At 46.1% G+C, this 15,724-nt stretch overlaps 6 protein-coding genes across 6 annotated transcripts; all 6 read right to left on the bottom strand.

The window, feature by feature from the left end:
- Window positions 1-2,605: 2,605 nt before the first annotated feature.
- Window positions 2,606-3,004, bottom strand: FPOAC1_013029 (uncharacterized protein; the record flags this gene model as incomplete). Its single annotated transcript, XM_044857371.1, has 1 exon — window positions 2,606-3,004. One exon carries the CDS (start codon window positions 3,002-3,004, stop codon window positions 2,606-2,608), a length of 399 nt encoding a protein of 132 aa, XP_044701554.1.
- Window positions 3,005-6,153: 3,149 nt separating this feature from the next.
- On the bottom strand, window positions 6,154-6,585 carry FPOAC1_013028 (uncharacterized protein; the record flags this gene model as incomplete). Its single annotated transcript, XM_044857370.1, has 1 exon — window positions 6,154-6,585. One exon carries the CDS (start codon window positions 6,583-6,585, stop codon window positions 6,154-6,156), a length of 432 nt encoding a protein of 143 aa, XP_044701553.1.
- Window positions 6,586-8,218: 1,633 nt separating this feature from the next.
- On the bottom strand, window positions 8,219-9,110 carry FPOAC1_013027 (uncharacterized protein; the record flags this gene model as incomplete). Its single annotated transcript, XM_044857369.1, has 2 exons — window positions 8,219-8,923; window positions 8,982-9,110. The coding sequence occupies 2 exons, from the start codon at window positions 9,108-9,110 to the stop codon at window positions 8,219-8,221; spliced, it is 834 nt and encodes a 277-aa protein (XP_044701552.1).
- A 1,155-nt stretch (window positions 9,111-10,265) lies between these two features.
- On the bottom strand, window positions 10,266-11,037 carry FPOAC1_013026 (uncharacterized protein; the record flags this gene model as incomplete). Its single annotated transcript, XM_044857368.1, has 2 exons — window positions 10,266-10,879; window positions 10,929-11,037. 2 exons carry the CDS (start codon window positions 11,035-11,037, stop codon window positions 10,266-10,268), a joined length of 723 nt encoding a protein of 240 aa, XP_044701551.1.
- A 2,146-nt stretch (window positions 11,038-13,183) lies between these two features.
- Window positions 13,184-14,076, bottom strand: FPOAC1_013025 (uncharacterized protein; the record flags this gene model as incomplete). The annotated part of the gene is made up of 2 exons (XM_044857367.1): window positions 13,184-13,839; window positions 13,899-14,076. The coding sequence occupies 2 exons, from the start codon at window positions 14,074-14,076 to the stop codon at window positions 13,184-13,186; spliced, it is 834 nt and encodes a 277-aa protein (XP_044701550.1).
- A 74-nt stretch (window positions 14,077-14,150) lies between these two features.
- FPOAC1_013024 (uncharacterized protein) lies at window positions 14,151-15,544 on the bottom strand (the record flags this gene model as incomplete). The annotated part of the gene is made up of 3 exons (XM_044857366.1): window positions 14,151-14,240; window positions 14,299-14,403; window positions 14,456-15,544. 3 exons carry the CDS (start codon window positions 15,542-15,544, stop codon window positions 14,151-14,153), a joined length of 1,284 nt encoding a protein of 427 aa, XP_044701549.1.
- Between the last annotated feature and the right edge of the window lie 180 nt (window positions 15,545-15,724).

The raw sequence follows: 15,724 nt of genomic DNA, 5'->3' as shown, positions 1-15,724 counted from the left end.
GTTTTTTTTTTACATCTCAAAATGTGTTCAGCACGTGTAATCAGTTACAACCACTTTTCGTAGCGTGCCAGACCTTCTGGTGTTGCCTCAACAAATTATTCATTAAGGCAGTCTCTACAAGGCCGCTTGAATGGTCTGTATGCTCCGTTATTGTCTTATTCCGTACTCCTGTCACGGATGACCATCAATAAGTCAGTTGAGCCCCTGTAGTTTTCTCGTTTTCTCAGTTTACCGATTTCCGTACCGAAAGACCGTGGTGAAAGCTGGCGATTCGGACCCTTTGAAGAAAAACAAGCAAATCATTACCCCTGGATTAGCAGCTACGTTGCCCTTGGAGTAGGATTATAGCCTCGCGTTGAAAAAGCAGCTCATCAAAGCGCAGATACTGGATGATACTCGCCTTTTAGAAATGAAACAATATCAGAAATGTAGAGTGAACCATCTTGCGGACTATTTTGCTTTGATAGGTGATCGCTGGGGTTAAATTCAATCATCTCAGAAAAGAATCATGAACAAAAATGGTGAGCCGATATACCCGCTGAGCCGTCCAGACCTACCGTACTCTTTTCGCCCATCCATCGAACTCCCTAATTGCTGGTAGCAGGTTCAGAGAGACTTGGGAGTCTCGACAAAATGCAGGGTAAAAGGGCAGGAGGATACAAATATGCTATCATTGTCTGTGCGATACAGTTCGGCAATGGCAAACTTGGTTGTTTCTCTGTGAGATATAGAGAGGGAGACATGTGGTGCAGATCAACTATGGACCTAGTTTTAGGATCGTGATTTGATCAAAGAATTGGTTAGTGACCACGTTGATGTCGAATAACTTCAGGCAGCCAGTCTATGGGGACGCTACGGACGTGAGTTTTAGTTGGCGGCTTATTGTGTCGGTATTCGAAAGGATGGCGTGAGTAGTAAACCAGTAGAATAGCAGTGGCTGGAAGGACGTCTGTCAATTATGTGTACACGTCTTTCTAGTTACCGAAACATCTGACGTGTGCGAAAAACAAATCATTGTCCGTCAGCAACTCCTTGAATCGCCACAGCGACGACCGCGAAAAAAGAAAAACTTACGCTCGACCACATCATGACCCGTTGGCCTTCTTACACCTAATACGGCCCTATCTTTGTGAAAGTCCTTCGCAACGAAATGCTCTATCGACCCCGCCGGTTCTAGTCGTGTTATACGAGTTTCATTCACTAACGCATGCGGCATATGATGCATCGAAGGCTGTATTGGTAAGGAAGCAACTGTAACTAACCACTAAAATGGATGGTCGCGGCAACCTTCCTCAAGCTTGGTGGAGATACACAAGGCGACCATACCCCTTGAAGCAACTAGCTGGGGGTCTCCGTTGCTTCCAAAGCTCAAATAGATATATCAACGATGAACTGGTATGCATGATCGGAGAGATTGCATGTGGGTGACCGGCTGTGAGACTAAAAACTATTCCACCGACGAGCCAGACACCGCACTTGGTCTTGGATCTAGTCATCCTAATCAAAAGCCTATACCTATGATACAATCATCGACCATGCCTGACTTTTTGACCAACCCGTAACTTACATAACAATTCCAAGTTTTCTTTCTAAGCTCCCCAAGACAGCGGTTTCGGCGCAAAGACGATTAACACGACCCGACAATCCAAAGCTCTCGATCCTCTTGCCGAATGTATTGGACGGCTGAACATCCGAAGGCCCCATACCACGGAATTAGCCGCCAGTCAGAACCTTGATCTGTTTCCAGAGGGCAATAAGGGCCGTCTATCGATAAATCTTATCCATGGGCGAATAAGCGACTGGTTCTCCATCGGCGCCAACTAGTTGCATCCTAGACCTAATACCTATCTATAGCACAAGCTGTTGCCGAAAAGCCAGTACTCATTCAGTATATACGGCAGAGTGGGTGCAAACGCTTCAGTCTTGTTGACCAGTTATCTCAGCATTGATATATTGTAAACTACGCATGTCTCTATGTCACGGAGGTGGTGTGCTTGCGACCCTAGTGTTGGTCACTTATCGGTTTTATGTTATTGCGAACAAGGAATAGAGGATTGGCCGTGGCACATGCACAATATGGGATCATACTTGTAGGACGTCGACGCTTCACAAAAAGCCACATTGTAGGTGCTCCTTACACTAAAGTACAGTATAGAAGTGCCCAGGTACACATAGCCCGCTAAGTAACTAATTTCTGGCCGCTTGTCTTGACACCTCCTGTTGATCACTCCTCTCATCCCCATGCGGATGGAAATGAAAAAAAGTCATCAAGTCAATGAATCCGGCCAATATATATGGAATATCAAGTGACTTGGAGTAGCGAATCCCTTACAGGCCTTTTCAGAGCTGCCCTACCTCTGTCTTAGCATAGTGAGAGGCTAAATAGATACAAGCTAGTCCGCCGCAACCTATGGCCATTCCGAGGACTCCGAGCAGAAGAGAAGAGTTCACGACGGTCCATCCGATAATAAATGCTCCAAGGATCAGGATAATAGTATTTTTTTTCTGTGGCACTCGCGCTTCGTCTCCCGATCCCGCAAAATATAGTAATGAAAGAAGTCTCACCAGCGTTAGCATAGAACATTTCCAAGCCCATGACACAAACTCACATTACGGCTCGGGCAAGCATCCACGTGATACTATGTCGCCAAATCCACCATGTCAGGAAAAGTACAAAGAGGCCATACCGAGGGAGCCCCAAACTGGTTGTTGGGGGGCTAAGGCATGCCAATAACGGCTCAAGCCTTCGAAAGATTAGCATCCTTGCGAATGGCCGGCCAGATTTGAGCTCGAGAAATCGCGTCAAATTGTTGTAAAGCAGACTCATTGTCTTCATCGGACTCACTAGGTTGCGAGAAGCATCGGCGGATGTCTTGGCCAGTGAAGTTACGTTTGCAGATAAGCGGATACATAGGCTGACTAGTTCACCAATTACAGAAAGCAAATCGCTACTTGTAGATGGTGCAGTAGTAGCACCTTCATCGTGAAGTTCTGCTTGAGACATTGAGAAATAGGATTATCTACAGAGACAATCGTAGAAGTTCGAGGAGTATCGACACGACAAGATCAGTAGTCATGTAGGTATTAATATGAATTGCCGGCCAATATCAGGCAAATTTGTTCTGTAAGTGTAAGTGGCAGAAGCCGGCATGTGCCAGGCTACGAATTCTTCAGTCGTTTCATAATGTTACTGTCGCGGTTGAAATCAGACGCCGCCCAGCTTTTTTTCGTGAAGTTTCTGAGCACGGACTAAGTCGTGGCAGATGTGGCTTTACAGTGGGCGACACGCCAAATGTGATCTTGCGCTAGAACGGTGATGACCTATTTCGGTCGCATGTCGTCATTTCGCCAGCGGCTGATGATGGATTTACTTCGACAGCTGTAACCTTTTATTACAGTACCTGTAACTACTGCAAAGTGTGGTCTGGACCCAGCGGCAGCAATCCCGATCGAAACTTTACCAAAAGAGTCCCGAACCGGCATTGGCGCGGTGCAGATTGGGGGTTTCTGAGGGCCTGTAAGCTTTACCCGCTGGCTGGTTTGCCGATCATAAATAATTGAAGGGTCAGACTACAGGCTGCCTTTAATCAGGGTTCAAATCCACGACACTACACTAGCACTTCTGGTGGATTTAGGATCACATAGCGATCCGTGCACGAGTGCACGGATATTGTTGCGCCACGTGCAACCCCTGTTTCCACTACACTGAGCCTAGATGTGTCGTGGATTTGAACCCTGCCTTTAATCCGGCCCTTCTCGTTAATGTACACAGCCCACGCCATCAAGTCTCTATGCCTCTACACTTTGCGGATAAGTTGCACCTCAACAAAATCACCTGCACACCTATCTACATCGACCCTGAAAAAATGAAGGAAGAGTCTTTAAAGGAGCTTGATACAATAAGGAGTCTCGAACTGAGTGGACAACGGGTTGATGATTCTACAATATTCTTGAATAAGCACGGAGTTTTCTCGCATAGAGTGATAAAAAAAGGATCTTTTAAAATGCGTACACAGAAAGCATCTTTTTTCATGGCAAACCTCGTTTCCTCGCCTGGACATAAAGCCTCACCAGAAGAAACGCTGCTTATATCTGGACGTGGACTGCTACTCTCACTTCTTGCGCATGCATGGCTTTGGGGGAGGCCCAAAGTGTTAGACAATAAAGGCAAGCCGGTCGCTTTTGAAAACAGGCAAGTACTTGCGCCTCAGGGTATTCTTGATTTTCTTGGCAAGATTCGAGCTTGCCAGGGCAGTTGTACCTACGAAAGAATACGGGAGTTTCTGGTCAGTCTAGAAGCAGTCCATCTACATGAGGATACATCTAAGTGGAATATAACGGGGGTTATTGCATGTCTGAGGTGGGATAAATCTCATAATCGATATGATGAGGGACCGTGGTGCTCCTGTCGGCTCGAGAAGGAGCACTCTCCACCACCTTATCAGAAGGAGCACTCTCCACCACCTTATCAGAAGGAGCACTCTCCACCACCTTATCAAGAGTTTTGCCTAGCCAAAAGCCCAAACCTCGGTGTGGTACGTCAATTTAGACATTGGCTCCTCCGTGGCAGCAGCAGGGAGGGGAAGAAAGCAGGATGTAAGATGGACATGACTAAAGCATGAAGACTTAAAGAAAGACCAATTATATCTCCCAAATTGCACGCGTTATTTGATTACATGAAAGCTTGTGATACCTAGTCGTTTAGATCCATAAGCAGCCTCCATAAAGATCATGGCACGTGCTTGGATTCCTTCCTGCCCATTTGCAGCCATACACAATGCAAAAGCCACATGAGCTAGCTACAGCCATGGCTTGTGCGCGGAGGCTGATTTTATATTTGTCAAACTGGGTAAGCAGCCTCTGATCTCGATCTGGACTGTATCTCGCAATCCTACCAACATAAACCTAGAACGCCCTGGTTCATCTCTTGGGAAACTACAACAGTCACAGTTTCCTTTCGGCCTTCAAGTGCACTCAACACATCTACACTGTCTCCCTCGATGCAGTATGATGCGGTCACACTTATTTTGACGACGCTTCTCTGTCGGGCTACAGTAATAAAAGCCCTTCTCCGCTTGTTGCCGGAATTTATCAGTGCTGGATCCTGTTCGCAACTTTCGTTTCCATAATAGTAACCACCACGAACAGCGATAAACCAAAGCCACGTAAAATCATGATGTTTCTGACACAGCGAACCCCTAATCCAGTCTAATGGTGCCATGATATATTCGCATTGGTACTCTGATATTGATTATGTTTAGGGACGATTTAGACGCCCTTAATATTGTGAAGGGGCTCTGCTCTCGCAGAAGATGTAGTGTTGGCACGGTTTACCCGAGAACATACGGAACAAAAGGCAATGTACCCTAGGCAAAAAGACGATGGATCGTACACAGAGGAAAGTCACACAAAACCGCTATAGTAGAAACAGTTTCTATATCGGAGCCTTGATTGTCCACAAGGCCCGAGGTGTTTTTGGGATCATCACTTTCGATCGTTGTGCAATGTAATCCCAAGAAAAGGACTAGAGATTAGATATAAAGATACGACAAAACTGAAAGGGTCTCAGAATGTTTGTTTAGTAATAATCAAATGGGTTCATTAGCAGACAGTTCGATCAGAGAACAACTCTTGATAAACCTTTTAATAGGAATTCCAGCTGTGAGACGCTGACGATCGAAACTTCAGCCCCTACCCTGTGAAACCCCACGCAACGATGAAAATTCACATATCACATACATGAAGAACCCGTACCCTATGGAATATTGCAATGTTTCTTATATGTTACGTCCTTGTTGCATGAACGCCTCTACACGGAGGTGTTCGAAGATCCACGAGCAGCCGTGTAGGGTCGATCACGCAAAGATAGCGGCTGTAGCGTTCCGCCTTGAGGCAAATATTGGCTGAACAGAAGGCTCTATATATATAGGCACGCTATCTAGCGGACCTGGGTATTCCCTTTTTCTTCTTCTTATGTAGAGAAGTTTTGTTGAAGATGGACCAGACATTCCGTCAGGTCTTGAACGGCAAATTTACATAATTTTAACAAGGAAAAATGCGGGTAAAGGACAAATGTTCGGTTTGTCAGCTTCTGCTGTGAAATGAACATTCTTTTGTCCCTTAAGAAGTTTAGTGTAGGTGTGCTTAGTGAGCTTAGTGTGTAAACTTCCTCTTTTTCCTCAAACCGCTATGTGTCTGCCAGTCTTGCTCTTGAATGTCTTTCAACTGATTTTGCATGCTGGCGACTGTTTCTGTAAGCTTTTCCTTTTCGTTGGTCAAGTGAGAAATATTGCAATATAAAGCACCAATGTGGAAGCGCTGTGCTTCGATTGTAGCGTCCCTCTCTTGTAATAATCCTTCACATCGTTTAACCTCTAATCTTAGTCTGTCAATCTGAGTTATTTGACTTTCTGATTCCTTTCTACCAGCAGACATTTTGTCGAAAGCGACGACTGCTTGTGTAAAACCATGTTGTTCCGGGGTCCTTTGGGTCAGGGCTCCAGTTTGTTCTGAAGCATGGGAGCTCATCAGAACCGCGTTATCACTCAAGGTGCCCGAAAGGTCTTCGATATCAAGAGCTGTCATATCTGAAACCCAAAGCAAGCTACCCGGGGAGCTGGTGCTGTAAGAGTTCTGTGATTTGTAGCTAAGATAGAGAGCTATGATATATATTGCATCCCCCGGCAAAAGAATGCCTCTTTCCAACACTCGATCTAAATTAGAGGCCGTTGTTGCATAAGGCCCGATGAGGACGAGGTGAGTCACAGAGACTTCCAAGTTTTGAGCATAGTGATGCATCCATATACGGGAGGTACAGTGAAATAGTTGAAGCGGCCGGACCTGTACTGTAACGCAAGGGGAACATGGGATAGGTAATACAGTCCCAGCCGAAATTAGGGGCCGCTTGCCTAGTTCAGTACATGTAAGATAGGCTTTCGCGCACGAACCAGACCGTAACCCATGTGGCTTACGTCAGTACACAGAGCGCGGCTAAAACCGTGATGGTTAACCTTGTCTCCTTGTACTGTACTGTAATGCCTGTCATTATCGCATACTGTCATCAAAACTGGCCAATTATGGCTTCCAAGTGGTCGAAGTCATCTGAGTACATGTGGACGTATCCAGAATAAGTCTTAGATTTCTAGCTCGAAATGGCTTTCAAAGAAAGGGCACATCGGGGTGCAGGACCTTACTCTCCGTGACGTCATTATGGATAAGCAATCGACAACGAAGGTCAATATCTCCCTTTGCCTGAGGTCTATTCTGGACGTGGAGGATGATGACATCTGCCCCCATTTGAATCCATAATAGGCCTCCATGGAGACTACGGCACATGCCTGGACATATTCCCGGCATTTCCAGTCATACACCTTGTAGAAGCCACATGGGCTACGGTTCGGCCCGTGCGCGAAAGCTTATCTTACATTTACTGAATTAGGCAAGCGGCCTCTAATTTCGGCCGGGATTGTATCTGTATTCGACCTATTGATCAAGAATCGTGTCTGTACTGTATGTCTTGGCTCTGTAAAAATGATGACCCCCCCCCCCCCCCAGGACTTTGCTATTTCCGGGCGCCATGCCACCTGTTTTAACAGAAATACGCGTTTGATACATAGAATGCAAACCTGTTGCGATCTCAACTCTTACGTGACGTGTACCCATAAACTTCATTTTCACTTTGTCACAACAAATTAGGAGGAGACCAAACTGAACCATTTCAGTCCAAACCACATAACCAATGACCGGCGGGCCGAATACTTTGATATCGATCCAGGACTGAACAACTAAATCTCGCTTCAAAAAACACAAGCTTCATAAGCTATTTACTTGTACCACCCAGACAAGTATATATACACATCCCTTCAGCACTAAGTAGAGTTCAGATCACCAGCTTTCAATAAAGCCTCTTTACCTAAATACGCTTAACTCGCTCTGTTCACATTCAAGATATGAGAGACTTCGCAACGCTTACTTAACATCACTCCCACGCAATCTGCCAACATAAAACCTTGTGCGGACTAGTTTATCCTTTGGGAACCACAACCCCCACAAAACCAACGAAGATCATTTATATAATGATTCGAAAAGGACTAGAGTTATTTCCAAGAACTCTGAAAAGGAATATCTTTTCTATCACATTTATAATTAACAAAACTCTGGGGGACAGATCCTCTGATTGAAACTCACCTATGCTGGCCGATGTCCTGGGCTTTACTTCCTAGACCCCTATACACTTCCCAAGCACAAGACAAGCCAGTTGAGAAGCGGAGGCAACTAGCGAAGCAATAGACACCCATAGTGCTGGACCTGATTGAAAGGAGCCTCTAGTGACTTCTGCTAACCCGCGACCAGAAGACCATATGATGATAACAAATGCCATGAAGGAGGCAAACAAGCCACAAGCGCATATACTTATACTGATGATAATGTATGCAAGGGCTTTCAATAACCATCCGTTACTTGTTATTTGCAAAATCACAAGCAGCGTGTTTACGACCGAGTAGACGACTGATGTGGCGAAGCAAGCGAGACCAGCAATGAACAAGCTTTGCAGCGAAGGGAGATGCCCTAATTGCGTTACAAGGGAGCTAGCTCCGTCCGATAGATTATAGATGATGCCCAAGATCTTATCGTCGTCGACCGGGAACTTCATGCAGTCGGATCGACCGCCGCCATATTCCACACATCCGGTCGTGGTCCCGACTGCTAAAGCTTCTGGAACGAGCCCATGCAAAAGTGTTTCCCCGGCCGCAATTGCGCTAGTAATCTTACTTTGGACATCTTGAACGACATTTGTAGCTTGGGCGATCGCGATAGTTGCTTGTTTGGCAACGTCGCCGGCCCCTCCGACTACTTCTGTTACCTGGGAGGGGATACCATCTGTAGGGATGGGAAGACCTCGAGAGAAAAGATTTTGACCTAGCTATACGTGAACGTACATCAGTTGATAGTGGCCGTGTAGTAGCTGGGAAATCTAATACTTCAACTTTGAAGATGCCTTCTTTCTGGTTATCGCTATCATTGAGAAGTTTCGAACTTGCTAGAAATAAAAATATGGCAAGAGCGGTGTGAACCGCAAGTATGATACTAGCTCTAATTCTTTTGGACATAACGAACTACCAGATGATGAGGTTGGGACTACGGAGTATAAGTGAACGTGATGGCAGATCGACAGTATTAAACAACAACAAGCGGCCATTCATCGCCGCTTTATCACTTCCTCAAAAACAGTCCCATACAGTCACTAGTGGCCAATATAGACTTTTCTCGCAACCAATGTCGGGGTAGGATAGCCATATTAGGACTGTGTCACAACAGTACAAACCTATAATAAATGAGAGGTGCAACTGACCCTCGGTGAATCAAGGAACACGGCCGCCTCGTTCAACATAACGAAGAGATAATATGATATCAGCCGATGTATCTTTGCAATTACGTAACATAGATGTACGATATGCCATCTTGAAGTGTCATACAAGAACCTTCATTCAAACTGACATATGGAACAGGTCGCCTCACAGCAGTACTGTTATCCAGTGCCGCGCATGACACCTCAGCCTACGCCCCCGTCCATTGAACCTCCAATTAACATACTTACACCTCCGATTAATCACCTAATGGTGACTGGCACTATCTCGGAGACAATGATGTCATTGCGACAAACAGAAACCCCGTTCCACTCTCCTATTAGTACACCGTCCACATTGTTCAGTAGCAATCTTTCAAGAACTGTCTGGGCCCCCCCCGGAATTGCCACTGAGACTCCAGTGTGGAACTCTTCAGCAAGCGCAGAACTTGGAACATCAAGTCTTATGCTGTGGTTGAGCTTTTTGGGTGCGATGGCTGTACGATGGCTGTAGCTTTCGATAGACTTTTATATTATGGTCCGCCTGTGGTTCATTTCTATGAACCAATCAAGAACCCTAGATAGCATCCAAAATCTTTCTTGACTTTGTCATTCTAATAGCTGTAGCCGACGCCAAACTGTGTATTTTTCGGACTGGTCTTAGTCTCCTCACAATTATGTCGACCAATCATTCAAAACTCGAGCTTGTCACCAGGGCGAATTGGATAAAACGTAGAATCTAGACACCCTTATTATTCAACACTTTTATGCGCCTCGTCGGAGGGATGAAGGTACTAGGTTCTTTAACGAAGACTTCAAATATCATATACACCTTACGCATGCCGTCTTTCCTGACAATGCCACTATCTATCTGCATCGCCAATGGTAGTTCCTGCTTTGATATGCCGGAAACAATACGTTAGCTGTCGTGATCTTGACATTCCTCAGTGCTGTATCCATTCATAGGCCCTTCCAAAGCATTAAACCAACCCTCTCGAAGACTTTGGATTGTCCTCTCCATGTCATCCATCTTCAAAAACGCGTTCAAGATAAACGAATCATATCTTTCATTCCGCTCAATGGCCGCCTGCAAGTGTATCCTACAGTCTTGTAACTGCCGAATGGCGCATTCGTGCTGCGAGTTTAGATCCTCAAACTGCATTTTCAAGATATTGACTTCCTGTTCGCCTGACAGTGAGTCGCTGAAGGTTTCAATTGAGTGGTTGTTTCCTTCCAGTTTCGTACGCGTCATGTTATTATCCACGTTAGGTGTGGAAGGCGCTATATGGGGCGATTGGTAATAAGGTGCATAGTCGCAATTTGGACCTTGCACAACCGCTGAGGTCGGTATGGCTTTGAAAGTGTAACCAACCTCCTGGCTCAGCTGTCTACAAGCAGACATACTGAGGCTACTAAGTGTCTTTGAGAAGTGCCTCGCAATGAACTTGTTCTGGAAGACCCAGAAGTAACCATGTTTTTGAGGATTGTGGAGACTGACTTGGTCTAATTCGATCGAGAGACCTGGCTGATTGTCTGCAGGATGGTAAGTATGGTGTAGTGTTACGATTAGTTTAGTACTTACTGATATGCACCGCAAGTGTCTTTTTGCATTCTTCCCGGGTGTCGAGGTGATTCTTACGGCTTCTGGAACGTTTCCTTCCCCTATCTGGCGTAGTCATCACCTCAGGCATAGTAACAATGAGTACAAGACTAGTGATTCGGCACGTCAATAAGAATGGGCAGAGGAAAGGAGAGAGTTTTTTTCGAGAGACATATCTATGAGAGCAGTCAATTATCGAGACCACTCCTTTAATGATGTCTGTAATACTCCACTATAGTCCTTCAGGCTTTTAAGGTCAAAAACTGGCTTTGAGTGAGCCACATTAGTTGTGATAGACGCGGCCCTTAGATAGCCTTAGGGCACTTGCAGGTAATTATGAGCCAGACTTTCCATAATATGCCGTTCAGGTTTATTGGTACAGTGGTGAGCACTTGCACATTCCTCTACAACAATACAGTATTGAGCACCGACAATTTCCTGCACTAAGTGTTGTTGTTTGACAAATTCTCCACCCAGTGCAGATCATGTAGATATGTTTACTGTGAACAAGGTATAGGGTATAGGCAGAAATTAGTTACTGAATTGAAGCACTTTAATGGCTTAGATAAGGTCGAAGTACCCTTGACTCGCACTGTTGAACGGTCTCCCCAGTCTTTAGGCAGCTGCGGTACTTCTGGATACTTCCCTCAACCAGCCAGAAATTGATTGTAGGCCGGTTTAAGGGCCTAATTCTGACGCAACATCTGCTTTTTGGGTAGAGTCATGTACTCAACGGTCCCCACCCTAGACTTGATATAAAGCATGTTATTTTGGAGCGGAAGCTGCCAATGCTCAATAGGTAGTATAACACTCTTTTATAAAGAAAGTCCTACAAATCTAAGAGGAAAGTATATCTTAACACTGTGTACACAACGATCTGCCACAAAAGGAGCGCATAGCAATGTACTTATCTTTTTAATGCAAGCGACAGTACTTATGGTTCGCACCGCTGATTTGTTCCCACTTCCCCAGATTCGCGACCGGAACTTCAGGCATCATCGTTACTTACGGATACTCCATTCGCCAAGCCAGAAGTTGCTTACGCACCCATAAGGCGGCCAAATTCTGACAGAGCATCTGCTTATGAGGTGGCATCATGTACCTAGATAGCCCCACCCTAGACTTTACAAACAGCGGGGGTTGTTTTTTATTGGACCGGAAGGTGCAAGTGCTCAGTACTGGAACTTCCTTTTTCAAACCTTAGTGACCGTAAAGCAACAGGCATTTCTCAGGTATTTCTCATAACAGAATTCGGCACTTTGAAAGACTAACTTACTTTGAAGCCCAATCACTTCCAAAATTCCAAGATGTTTCTTCAAAATTAAAAAAAAAAAGTTGTTCGAACTTATGGCGTCAATTTCAAGACGTTTCCCAGATGGCTAGCCCTTGAAATGGCTGCTGAGCTAGTCCAGTATCTTGGAACAGAGCCCTCAAATCCGCACTCACCCGATCCTGTCTGACAGGTCCTCCATATTGTATGACAAAGACACGAATAAACCAGGGAACAGCGTCACCATAATATCCCTGCATGTTCAGTACCAATGAATATATAATTTCTTGCAAAGGCGTCTTGCAGCATACTTTGTTGTTCTCTCACTTCAGCTCTCAATATGACCAAGTAAAGTTTTAGGCATAACAATACAAATAACGAATGACAAAGTAAAGGACAGGTACGTGTTTCGATAGACGTAGAATCCTGCTGATTAAGAGGGAATCTAAACCCAAGAGCTCTGAAGGCACCGTACAGATTGAAATGACATTAGAGCGACAGCAACAGGCCGATCAGAGATGTTTTTTCATATAAATGACTTATTAGAAGACAAATTGACAGCATTGTCGTCTGCATGAGCTATTACATCACTGATGTTCTTATGCAGAGAGCTACAGCGTGAAGAGACAAGTCAATATGTCACGTCAAGTCAGCTACTCGTTGGCTAGCCGGGAGGGGGTGCCAACTAAGCAAGCTTAGTTGGCCACAAAAGTATGAGACAAGGCGAAAAGTGTGAGACATCCCGGAAGATGCCCACTTGGCGTGATTTGCACCAAAATACCATTTTTTTCAATCAAATGACACTCAAATCTTGTCAAAATAGGCTCAAACTGATGAAAAGGCGTAGTTTGAAGCTTCTATTGATTTATTGGCTATTTCAGAGTGGGAGAAATGACTGCGACGGCTCTGGTGATGCTCTGGCAAGGGAAACAGCTTCCCTGCCAAAATGTGCCGTATATCTGTTTTCTTAGCCAATAAGGCTATCTTCTTGTGCCGTTCTTATTCCCCTGATGATATCACGAAGTGACTCATGAAGCTGCGTGTGGTGTTGATAGGGACAAGGAGTTGAGGGAAGTGTAGGTAGTGATGACTCAGAGTCAGGTGCACAGGGCGGCGATGAGGGCATCTCGACTTCGCTGCCGCCGGCGACTTCAATTACAGGAAGAATCTCGTCTTCTTCATCCATTTCCTCGTGCTCGTGTGCTTGTGTGAGGTTGAAAGTGACCGTATCATCACTGTGAGGGAGGCCGGTGAGATCAACGGCGCTGAGGGGCTTCGCGGCATACTGTGCCTTGCGGATAGCTTCACGCACATCATCAGGGAGTTGTGTATCTATCATATAGCCGTCAGTCTCTTCTTTCAGTGCTTGAGTCATTTGTGAACGCTGTGTATCCATAGATAAATAGTCATATTGCTTCCCTGTGTGCTCCAACCACTGCTTGAACTGCAGCCTCTTTGGTATGCCGTTGACGATAACTTCTTTATTCTCTCGCCACTCATCCTTGAGGCGGTTCATCTCCTTGATGATGACAGATCGTGTGAATCGTATACCCTGCTTATGTTGCTTCTTCTTATCGTCGGCGATAGCCTCCTCTTGTTGATCTCGCAGATCTTGCAGCGATACTGTAGGAATAAGGTCAGAGACAGTCTTTGCGCGGCGGCCTCGCTTTCTCTCGTGATACCGCTTTTCGATGCGAGTTCTTCGATCATCCACGTACTTTTGATAACATCCTCAAGCACCACAGCTTCATGAACGATGTTGCGAATGTGCCGGAGCCCTGCGAGCGTAGGAGAACTGAGGATATCGTGATATCGCTCGCCGATGGTCTCGGCGGTGCTGGAAGCGGCGTGAAATCGCATATCTGAGGGAAGAAGTGAGAAATGAGCAGGCGTGAAGGTCTTCTTCTTCTTGAGCTGCTTCCTGAGAAGATATTCTATGGCAGGTCGGTCTGTGGGAGGGTAGATGCCCGTTTTTGGAAGCCCGAGATGATGTGAGCGGCAGTGAAGCCTTCATTAAAGATCTCCTGATTTTGGTGAGAAAAGGGGCCTTTTTCGGTGAAGGCTGATTAAGAAGGCACATACCTGAAAAGCTCCTGCAAAGGCACGCCGGCCAAAGGTAAGATTTCCCTTCCGCAACGCCTCACGAAGCTTCTTCTGATGCGCTTCCTTCAGAGAATTGAAATACGCCTACATCCATCGGCTGGAGTATATGCGTTGAATGAGGCGGAAGAAATGCTACGAGAATATTGAACTTTATCATATATTCTCGTAATTCGAATGAGCCGTGGCCTGTGAAGCCGTCGATAACGAGCAGCCGCCATACAGCCTCATCATCAGGCCTCGCCGCGGGAGGCATATCGTGAGTAACCAAGCGGTTATTTGTATCCTGAAGGTGCTCATTACACCCAAACCACTCTTCAAAATCAAGCTGACGTTTCTGTACAGTAGCAGATTTCTCCCACGAGCATCGGTTGAAGTGCTTCGCCCACTCGAGCGTTATCGCCGCACTTGAGAATGCCGAGTCTGACTGAGCGAAGCGCATATCAGGATCGCCTTCAATGAACGCCCACTCAAGCGTTGGCAACGACTTGAAGATCAGCCAGGGGGGCGTTGTTGCGCCGGCTGCGTTGCCTGAGCCGATGACTGTGCAAGTCTCGCGATCTTGCGGAGAAAATACCTCTGTTGCTGACTTCTTCTTGGTGCGTACAACGAGGCATTCCATCTTATCTCGTAGCATTCCGACTCTAACTCCTGCTTCATCTGCATTCCAGGTCTCTGATGCACCGATATTGTACTTCGTCATCACATCGCTGAGGCGTTGGAACCACTCCTTCGTATCATCAACGCCGCCTTCCTCATATTCGGCACGCGAAGCTTCTCTCGACTTCAATATCGATTTCGCAAGCTCAGGATGATCATCGCGGAAGCGAGAGTACCACATCTTGCTCACAGGTCTCGCATCAGGATCACGGCGGCGCCGCAGAGTAAGTGCTGCATCTTCTATTTCCCACTTGGAGGCAGGCAGGCCTGACTTTTCCATCCAGACGATATAACACACGATAGCTTCTTCTTCCTCATCCGTGAGTTGCCGCGGGCGCCCCATCTTAGGATCGACAACATCCTCATAATCTACGGTATTCGCAGCCTCAAGTCTCTTGACGATGCGGCCGATAGATGCACGAGCAGAGCCGGCATATCGAGCTTCAGCAGCACGAAGAGTCAGTGGCTTCTTTCGGCGGCCGGCAGCATCACGATTGAGACCGCGGCGAAGTCGCTGGCGTGAAAGAACAACGGCCTGAGCAGCTCTCAGATTTGATTGTGAGGGCATAATTTTGATGGACGTGATATATGACTTTTTTACTGATTGATGTCCTAGAAATCATTGGTTTTGGCGGGCAAAAGTCATGATTTTGCGACAGCAGCCTGTGCGGGGTTGTCTCACACTTTTCGCCTTGTCTCATACTTTTGTGGCCAACTAAGCTTGCTTAGTTGGCACCCCCTCCCGGCT

Source organism: Fusarium poae (genome assembly GCF_019609905.1).
Source record: "Fusarium poae strain DAOMC 252244 chromosome Unknown contig_1, whole genome shotgun sequence".
NCBI lineage: Eukaryota > Fungi > Ascomycota > Sordariomycetes > Hypocreales > Nectriaceae > Fusarium > Fusarium poae.
This window is presented reverse-complemented; position numbering and strand designations above follow the sequence as displayed.